General features: G+C 33.9%; 1 protein-coding gene across 1 annotated transcript; it reads right to left on the minus strand.

Moving 5' to 3' along the window:
- Nucleotides 1-1,089: 1,089 nt before the first annotated feature.
- LOC103982023 (zinc transporter 8) lies at nt 1,090-3,073 on the minus strand. The gene is made up of 3 exons (XM_009398815.3): nt 2,370-3,073; nt 2,099-2,248; nt 1,090-1,584 (listed from the first exon to the last, which is right to left on the minus strand). The coding sequence occupies exons 1-3, from the start codon at nt 2,961-2,963 to the stop codon at nt 1,279-1,281; spliced, it is 1,050 nt and encodes a 349-aa protein (XP_009397090.1). The 5' UTR covers nt 2,964-3,073; the 3' UTR covers nt 1,090-1,278.
- Nucleotides 3,074-10,808: the final 7,735 nt, after the last annotated feature.

Consider the following 10,808-nt stretch of genomic DNA (forward strand, 5'->3'; position numbering starts at 1 on the left):
AAGATGCTTACGTCCAAGCTATTATCCATTGTTGACATCCAACTTTAAAAAAGAGAAGCAATTCCGACCGGTAGAAAATACTTATAAATCAAAGAAAACAAATAGTCTTTCAAAAACAAGAAAAAAGATTATAATCTGATTGCTATGAGAATAAAGAAGTATGTCCTGTAACTTGAGGAGGATATTCCATGCAAGGAGGTGAATCCAGCTTTCATGACATAGTAAAGAGATATATATAAGGAGTCCAAATATTTGGAGACGGTTAATCTCTGTTGAGAAAACTTAACTCCCTATATCTTCTTAACTCCATTGAGTTGATACTTTCTGACTGAACAGAATTCTAAGAGAAATTTGCCAACAACAAATGCAATAACATGGCAGCAATAGTGCACTAATAAATGAAACGTAGGTACTCTTAAAAGGCAATAAACGAACTGCTCAAAGTATATGGTGAAAAAGCATCAGCATTTATATAGAGGACACTATAATAGGAGTTGAACTTATGGATTCTTATTTTCAACCTGAAATCTAACACAATGGCGTAAAATTAGTTATATAGAAAAATACTGAAGAAGATTATATGGATGATGATTCTGGAATCCACTTAAAACTCAGCATGGATGACGAAAAAGATGAAGCTAATTTCGACTTTGAAGGTACCAACCCAGAACTTTATGGCAATTAGAATGCAAAAGCGGTGGCGGCCAAGCTGGCCCGGTGCGACGACGAGCGATGCAGGGACCCAATACTACTTTTTAAAATATAAGGATCGGGATACTAATCATATAGTTAACTATAAGGGGTTATTTATAATTATCTTATATATATATATATATTCCTCCTCTTTGCCCGTACACATGTGAAGAGAGAATGATGATCCAATGGATGTGCATTATACTTTATTATCTTACGACAGCTCAATAATTCGGCAGTATCTTCTAGATCTAGGTTTTTGCAAGTAGAGCTGAACCATCTCAGAACAGAATATATTGTTCTTTTAAAAGACACCAAAAAAATCCAGTAGAATCTCTCTCACAATATTTATAAAATTAAGGACAGCGGAAATTTGTGCACGATAAAAAAAACCTCTTGAAAAATTAGAGTATAATAACTATTAATTCAAGAGGCAGCTCAAAATTTAAATGGAATGTCTTTCACATCCTACAAGTACAAAGCCTAACCAAACCACAGCTTTTTTCCCACTGTCCGCGATTATTTGAAGGGAGGGATGTCACAACCAAAAAAAAAAGAGAAACTATACTACAATGAATCTGGCTGCTAAGCCCATTTAGCCAGTAGAGACATCAGGCCTGCTCCAACAAGTAGAGATACATTTATCATAAACTGCAATCTTGCTTTACTCTGCACCCGCGGGTTCATAAAATCTGCGGCAAGCAGATCCACCAGTGCCATGTAGATCAAGATGCCAGACGCGACAGAGTTGAGACATCCTTCCACGATCAGAGCGGTGGGACTGTTCTCGTCGTAGACGGATGCTATCCCAATGCCTATTGCGATCCCAACTGGTGTTGTGAGAGAAAAGAAGAGCCCCATGGTCACTATCGACTTTGCCTTGAACTTTGCCTGCAAGTAATAATAGCAGGTCGTTAGTGGAATTAAACCAGATTTTAGTTAGTCAGTCAGTCAGTTCTAACTAAGCAGCAAACGGAGAGCCGCAAAGCATGAAAATCTAACACTCGTAAAGCCCCACTAGTATTCAGTAGGGACCACAATATTTATTCGTATCTTAAGGCGACGTTAGCCACCCATTTTTATGTGAACATGTTGCTTTCCCGCCAGGCTGGGAAGCGATGCGAGGCTCCGACTTGGTGATAAGGTGGGCTGGTCGTAGTTTGCGGCTACGCCTACCAAAAATAAGCTAGCATCAAGTTCAACACCAGCTTGTATGTCCTGCGTGAATCTATTCCTGTCCAACTTTAACTTTATTAATCTGGCTCAAATTCTCGGTAGTCAGTTTATAAGGATTGCTGTGCTCAAAACCAGCGGGTTCGATTTTATATAAACAAACGAAATATGATATAATTATGTACCTCTTAATATGCTAATATAAACTGTGTGCAACCAAGTATTATTATACCTGAACGATACACCCTCCCAGGCCCATGCCCTCGAAGAACTGATGAAAACTGAGAGCAGCTACCAGAGGTCTTATGGTGGATGGTACCTCTGATGCACCCAAAGAGATCCCGATGATCACCGAATGAACAACGATCCCGAGCTCCAAAACCTATCTCAGGTCCATCAATATTCTCAGCACTTTTACTATGATTGTTATTTGACAAAAAGAAAAAAGTCTTTAGTTTTCCGTGAATTTAATATACTGAGAAAGAAAGCACCAGTTTTTTTACCTGAGAAATAACTCGGTTCCGAATGAGTTGAGCAGAAGCGTCGCCATCGGACCCATGCGCGTGGCCGTGGGTTGCATGAGTGTGCACGTGATCCGAGCCATCGGATGTCTTCTCCACATCCGCTGTTGTCTCGTCGCTCGCCGTCGTCCGCATGTTCTTGCGGTGGAGGCGATTAAAGTATCCGGTGGCAAGCGTATCGATCATCAGCGTTGCGACAGCGGCGACCATCGCGCCAAACCCGGCGAAGGGGAAGTCCTGCCAAGGGCTCGATGCAAGACAGGGTGACGTGAGGTTTTCGAATGCATCGGGTAGGATATGGATAAATCCGGTGGCGAGAATGACTCCAGCAGCGAAGGCCTTGATCACGAAGAAGATGTCCTTGTCGGGACGGAGCGCAGGTATCCATTTGCCCAGGATGGGAATGCATACGCCAATACCTCCGCAGACCAGGATAGAAAATATTGCCGCAATCTTGAGCGGCAGCGCCTTCTTCTTATCGCGGCCTTCCTCGTCAGCCGAGCAGTCACAGTCGCCGCGAGCAACGAGAGGAAGGAGCAAAACAATGAGAAAGACGAAGCACCAAACGCCTCTCATCTTCTCTCTAGGTTGTGAGCGTGAAGAGGCTCGTAGAATAAGATGTATATATAGAGAAGGCAGGCAATCTCTCGCAGTTAGACGGAAATACGCTTTATTTTATTTTGAGGATGTAATGAGCACAAAATGTTGCATGGAAGTATGAAAGAGAGAACAAGATTTATGTATGCAATGTGGAAGAGGGTTTCTCGGTGAGGAGGCGATGAGCACACAAAAAAAGCCATGGACTTGGTTATTATTATTATTATTATTATTATTATTATTATTATTATTATTATCAATGTGTTGTATTTACGGCTCGGATTCCTCCAATCAAATCAATTCATTGAGTTCTCCAATCAGGGTGTGTTTCAAGTCAAGGAAGTGTCGACATATTGTTCGTCATTCCGATTTGGACGCTTCAGTTTTTTCGCTGGAGAACATCACAAATGTTGGGCAGCAACGTGGATCGTCGCAATTATAGGCGCGTGTGGTAACCATAAAGATAGGTGATTAACACGTGGATTCATCGCAGTAAAAATAGGCGTACGATCCCACTCGCCTCCTAAAATTTCACGAGCACGTCTGCTTGGGTGGAGAATCTTTTTAGAACGGGTGGCTGTCATAGTAGAGTTGACACCAAGTCTTTTCGATAAGACCATGGATTTCCCAAAGGCAACACGTGCTCCATAATGGAGCCCTTGGAATGCTCGGTGATGCAATCCCTTTGGAGAGGCGGAAGAGGGGAAACAAAGGAAGAACACTAACGAATTTACTGACGACTTCGACGGTCTCAGAAATGACAGCAGAGGAACCGCGAAGGGGAAATGAGAACAGGCGTTAACTGGTCCTGTACGTGCAACCAAGGATCAGTTGACTGCGAAAGTCAGCAACTCTTAGTCAAAACTCGGAAAAATAATGGCACGAAGTTTTGGGACCATATATGAAATCTATCTTGTCGACTAGTATATGATGTATACCACCAGGCTATCATAGAAATTAAGATCGCTGAGAGTCAATAATGAAGAACCAAAGAACGGAAAGCAAGCCAAGCTGGTGATGGAGACAAGCTTTGCAGAAGAACAAAAGCAAATAATCAGTCAAACGAAACAAAAGGCAAAAGACATTATGGATCCATGGCAAGTCATCATCAGTTTGCGTCCCATCTCAAGGAAGGAAGGAAGGAAGGATCGGGATATAGTCAGTCAGTACGCCCAAAACCGCAGCTGGTAGATAAACAGCAGCCGACTTCTACTTGCCCATTTGGCCGACCGTAGCTATCGGTTGACATCCCTCCCTATAAAGAGCCATTTCCAAACACCCCCACGAAGGAGATGATGAATGAGCAAGGTTGGATGGAGGCTTTAGGGGACCAACAACAATCAGAGTCGAGGCTGCCATCGAGGCGTATTATTACATTGCCATTACGTATGTCCGACATGTAAAGGCACATTATCTCGGTGAGACTCCACGTATTATTCCCTCCCTTTGGATATAAAGCGAAGAAATAGACGTGGTGACGAAAGATGGCCATTTACTCCAACAACACACGTTGGAAAGGTTTCTAATATGCTAAAGCGACAATTCCTAACTCCGAACTTGATGGTATTTGTAGCTCTGGAGACATTATCATGAGAAGAGTTGTAACTCTTTTTCCGCTAGCTGTAGATGTAAAGTCGCATTCTTATTTGTATCATCACTACAATACAGCTTAGTAAATATGCTCAAGTAAAATTATTACTTCTTGTTGGGAATTTTCATGTTGAACTATTAACTTTAAATTTTTAATTAGAATTTTGGCCTAAGAATTTTAGTTAAGATATGAGTCATTGTCATAATTGAAGTTAAAGTCTTGAGTAGACTCTTCTACGATCAAAAGATCAATGTAATGCATGACATACAATAAAGATGGAGAGAGAGAGAGAGAGAGAGAGAGAGATGGAAAGATCTAAAATTTCATTGATTTTATAAGTTCTTATGATTAATAAAATTTTTTATTTTGAATTTTTTTATATTTCTTCTTAATAGTAATTTATGATTTATGATTTCTTGATGTTCATTGTCTTCTTGAAAAAATTTTAAAGTAGAAATACAATTTAGATTGACCCAAAATGCTAACTAAAATAAGATAATACTATAACATTAAATTAAATATCATTGTCTTACAATCCAAGTACATTCCAAGTTAAAGTGTGCCTTGATTATTTTTTCGATCCTGATTTGTAGATATATTGACATCTAATTATTAAAAATTATTTATAGACTTATTGTGTAACTTGAATATTTCTTTTATCTCAATATGCAATAAGATTATGTAACTCCAAAAAAAAAAAAATTAAAAAATACATCTCAATAGGTAATGTCGAGTACGATAACTCCTAAACATAAAAATGATATCAATCGCACGGGCAAGCAAATATCAAATAGAATAAATAATTTAAAAAGGAGATAAAATGAGTAATAATATGCAATATTAGCATAAGGGTTATATAACATAATATGCACATAATAGCTCAATAGGATAACTCTTCAAATTACAGAGAATTTAAAACGTGCTTCATTATAGGACGTGACATCTCTCGCCTACCTTAATGGAGATGTATCTTCCCCCACCACAACATAATCTAGTCATCATGTCTAATGAGTCACTAATCCTCTAAGAAAATTACCTATCAATACATGTTTTGCTGTCCCACGGCATCCATCAAAGTCAACATATATAAACCATATCTCATGCAGATAATATCTATCCTCTGATACATAGTTTCAAATGCCTAAATATATGCATAGAATATATGGATACATAACAGGTAATGCAAAAGTATCAAACTAACGATCACGCATAATTAGAAAGAGTTGAATAACTTCCATGATTATCCACAGGTGCTAATAAGGTTTCCAGTTCACTCCTTATAATAAGATCCACTTCACTTCAAATTTAAACTAAGTATTGATTCTTCTGCATCTTTACCACCAAGATTTCATGATATGATCTTTCACATTAAGAAGCTTCAGATGCCATCTCATAATAATATCAAATACCACAAGTTCAAAAATCAAGGTATTTACTTTATCTAGCATGCATCACATATAAGATCCAAACCATATATACTAAGTTGAAGAGTGATAATACAAGCATAACAACATGTTCTTACTGTACAAATTTCATTAGTAAAGGGATGGAGTTTTGATTAATAATGGGCCAAAAAATAGCGGCCTAATTGGGTTCGTTCGAACTATTGATTTTTTTTTTAATCAAAAATAATTTAAACATAACAAAATTTATAAATTTATTTCTAAAATAAAAAAGGGGGATGTATACCTATAATGAGTGTAATGATATAAAGAAATATAAAAAAAATAAAATTATAAAATTTTTAATCAAACTAAATAACTTTATCCCGATTCAAATGTAGATTAATAGGATTTAACTATAATACTATAGACCATATTTGTGTATCAATCATGTTTTATATTATTTAGTTAATTTTTAAAAATTAAAAATCAAAATAATCCAAGATCAATAAATAATTTTATTCTAATTTAGTTTATAATCAATAAATTATTAGGTCGATTCGATTCGATTTTGATTCAAGTAGAATTATGATCAAAACCCATAAGAGAAGTGAGTTGAGGTTACCAAGTTGTCGTCAAAGATACGAGAAAATATTATTTCTCTTTGGCAAGAAAACCATATCCTAACCTTTTTACCTTTTTTTTCTTTTAGATGATTGTGTCATCTTCTTTACTAAACTTCAAATTTTCGTAAACACCATCGAAAGTTTTCTATATACCCAAGAAAAGCAACATATCCATTGGACCTACATTTTATTTCATGGCAATCTATATTAGCATGATAGGCATAACTATCTTTTCTATTAAAATGTACGTATATGTTACACATAAGTCCAGAAGTAGAAAAACGAAATAACTCGGTGAAATAATCTTTATATAATTTTGACATGATCTTACCGTCTTGATGAATGTTAATGAATTCTTATTACTTGTGGTGATGCACTGAAGCTAGAAAATACTACTAATAAAATGCATCTCGAAATTGTACCCAAGTCACAATATCACCATCAGCTCCTCTATCTAGTGGTCCACTGGGAATCAGCTTTCCCCTCGAGAACATAGGAAGCAAAGGTTACTTTCTGCTCTTCAATACAGTCAAACCAATGTTTTGCTCAATCCAAATTAGGTCTCCTATCAAAAGGAGGGGATCAAGTCGCTTAAACCGTTCAAGCTTGATACTCTACAGCACCAACATGTCTGCCTACAGCTCCGCCTTTCCACCTACAAGTTGTTGCTGAAAGAAGGTCCATTGTAGCATGAAAAACTCCTTGGTAACTGGCAACATCTGTGCATCAGGTAAATAAATCGAAGAATAGGATAAGAACATTTTTAATGCAGAACTTAGATCGAAATAAAAAGAGAGGATTAGAATGTCCTACCCTCATCCTTTAGGTGTTGTCCTTCTCATTAATCCTTCTCTTAATTAAACAAGATAGCATATGGTTTCAGAAAGAACATGGGAAATATGGTGCATGTTTCTTAAACCACAATTTCCCCCAGTCGTGCACCGTAATCGCCACCCCAATCTATGACCACTGTCACCCTTGTTTCCACATTTCTACCCTTAAAATTTAATAGACTAAAATATATTAGCATGACAATAAAAACTGAGAAAATCCTGTTAGAGAGTGAAACATGAGAACGATCCTGTTAAAGAGAGCAACAAGAGAGATCCTATTAAAGAGAGAAATATAAGAGAAAATTGTAGAGAGAGAATCTACTAGAGAGAAATATTAGTAGCGAGACAATCAAGGTAAATCAAGAAGAGAAAATATTTTAGATTGAAATCAGACAAAAAAGAAACTATTAGAGAGACGATAATAAAATCGATGAAGAATAGATTTAATCTTGACAACCATCAAAGAAGGATATACCAAGATAGAGACGATCAATATATAGATTGCAACATGGGAAAGACAATTGATAGAAAAGAACATCACAATGTCACTAAGTTCATAGAGAAAGATGAGTGGATTCAAAGTTTGATAAAGTTTCATAAAGATCGAACATATGAATAATGATTTGTACAAGTTATTTGGATCTTAGTATTAACTATATTTAATGGAAATGATTATTACACATGAGGAATTATGATGAGAACTTTTCTCAAGAATTCAAAAAATATATAAAACTAAATGTATTCAAAAACTTAGCTCAAAAATATAATCATTTAAAGGCTAAACTACCCTCCTAATTCAACTATCATAATCTATTCTATTTTATTGAAAGTAAGCTAATGATGTTTAAACTTGTCAGACTTATATCTTGATATATATAGATGATATTCACTTAATTGCAAAGCCTACAAAGCCCCAAGAAATTATTATTGTAACACATATCAAAAGCACAAAAGTTAATTATAGCTTTAAGGGTTTTGAATTGGTTTAAACATAATTTTCTTAAAAAATAAAAGATATTAAGTACTTCAACTGAACAAACTCATAACTTTAAGCACAACTATTGGATTAAAAAAAATCAAAAAACATATATAAATTCAACCCTAAGGTATTTGAAACCCTCTAAATTTATTTGTTTATGAAATTGCTAAGTTGAAATCCTAGTTATATCTATAGAAGGATTGTGTTATCTTATCCTATTCTTTCTTTGGTACTAGAGAACTTAGTCTCCTTGAAGGAAGAACGAAGAGGGTGAGACAGGAGTCATGCTTTATTTGATTAGATAAAAAAATAAAGTATAAATTAAAAAGGACATGTTTACTAGGCTACCCTGATAAGTGGGGCTCAACTCATTAGGCTCAATTTAAGTTTATTTTTTTTTCCTAAATATAATTTTAGTGTTGATACAACTTAATAATAATGATTTTTTAATCTAAGTTCATATTTCAATATTACTTATGTATCATTATATTTTTTGTTTAGCACTCTTTTATGATTTATATATTCACTAAAATACTTGAAGCAATATTTCAGAGAACTTTGTGCATAACATGTCTGAAATTATGTACTTTAATTTGATAAATAAATAACATGAGTATATTACATATCATGTTTATGAAGCATACATTTCACAAAATATATCTTTATATAATAGCAATATATGCATGATATTTGTATTTTTATTGGTATATTAAATGTTATAAGAAACTTAGGTACTATGATCCTCCCTTTTTGAAAAAATTTATCCTCAAAATTTCTTACTTGAATAGTTCAAGATATTTTTATCACATTTTCTTTTCTCTCTCTTGAGTCGCTTCTTCTATTGATTCCTCTACAATACTTGGATTAGTAAGATTTTATTATTATGAAGTTCTTTCTCTTTTTAATTAGAAATTTATATAGTTTACTTTTTTGTATGTTGAGTTTTCACCTAATTTCATTGGTTATTCTTCCAAGACATCAGAAAATTCTGAAAATATTTTCTCAATATTAATATATAGAATACATTATATACATGTTCTCAATGTTAAGACTAGTATGTAAGCCACATCACTAACTTTATCTGAAATTTTAAATGGTCCTACATACTAAAGAGTTCATTTATTATGCTTCATAAACTTCATAACTCATTTGATTGGTGCCTTATAGGAATTCTTTATCTCCTACCTCAAATTTTAGAGGTCTTCTCCTAATGTCTGAATAATATTTTTATTATTTGATCCTTTGATAAATATTTTCTACTACTTCAATTATTTGTCTATCTAAATCTAATCCCAAATATTTTCTTTCACCCATTTGTGATCTATACTTTTCCCATCAAGTGTCTTAAATGGTGCATTCTAATTGTTGCTTGATAACTATTGTTATAACAAACTTTATTAAAGATAAATATTTACTCTATTATCTATTAAGACCTAAAATGCATACTCTTAGTGTATCCTCTAATATTTGAATGATTCTTTCATATCATTTATTTATTTGAAAATGAAATACAATACTAAAAGTTAAATTTATCTCTATTGCCTTATTGCCTTATGAAGTCTTCTTTAAAAGCCTGATGTGTATCTTAAATACATAATGGACAGTGGCACACTATGTAGTATAATTATTTCTAAGATATACACTTGAGTATATTGATCTATGATATAATTAATGCAAATAAGGAGAAAATAGATTGTCTTAGTTTATCTATCCACAATGATCCAAATTTTATCATGTTTCATCTTAGGTCAACATATGACAATCTATATTGACCACTTTTTATTTTTTGTTTTGTTAATAATTTCGATGTAGTATGTGAGAGACACTTCTTAACAAAATTATATATATCTTTCCACATCTTTCTTAATTTCAGACTATCAAAAGTGATTTTTCATATCTTCATGTAATCTTGTTATTTTAGAGTGTACTAAGTATGAAGTTTAGTGTCCTTCTATTAAAATTTTTGAACTTTATATTATATTCCTCAAGTATACAGAATCTATATTGAAATCTAATTATTATTAAAGTTTAGATCTTAATCAACTCAAATAAAAATCTTTAACCTATTACTTTTGATTTTTTTCCAATAGTATTGGCTACAGTGATAAAGTTACTAATCTCACAATTAAGTTTTTATGGATCAATTCCAATTTTTATATTTTCAGAGTTCTTTAACTATTGATAAAGTAGCTAGATTGGTTGACTTTGTACTTAATGCATTAATAACTATATTTGTTTCCTCATAATAATCATACAGTCATAACCTTTTGCTTGCTTCAACTATATCTTTTACCTCATGTTTAACTTTTTAAAATAAAAAAATATTTCAAACTCTTATAATAGTATATTTTTCATATTTCTTACTATAAGATAATACTACCAAATTTTTAGTGTAAATAGTATTGCTGCTAAT

Source organism: Musa acuminata, chromosome BXJ2-4, assembly GCF_036884655.1.
Source record: "Musa acuminata AAA Group cultivar baxijiao chromosome BXJ2-4, Cavendish_Baxijiao_AAA, whole genome shotgun sequence".
Classification (NCBI taxonomy): domain Eukaryota; kingdom Viridiplantae; phylum Streptophyta; class Magnoliopsida; order Zingiberales; family Musaceae; genus Musa; species Musa acuminata.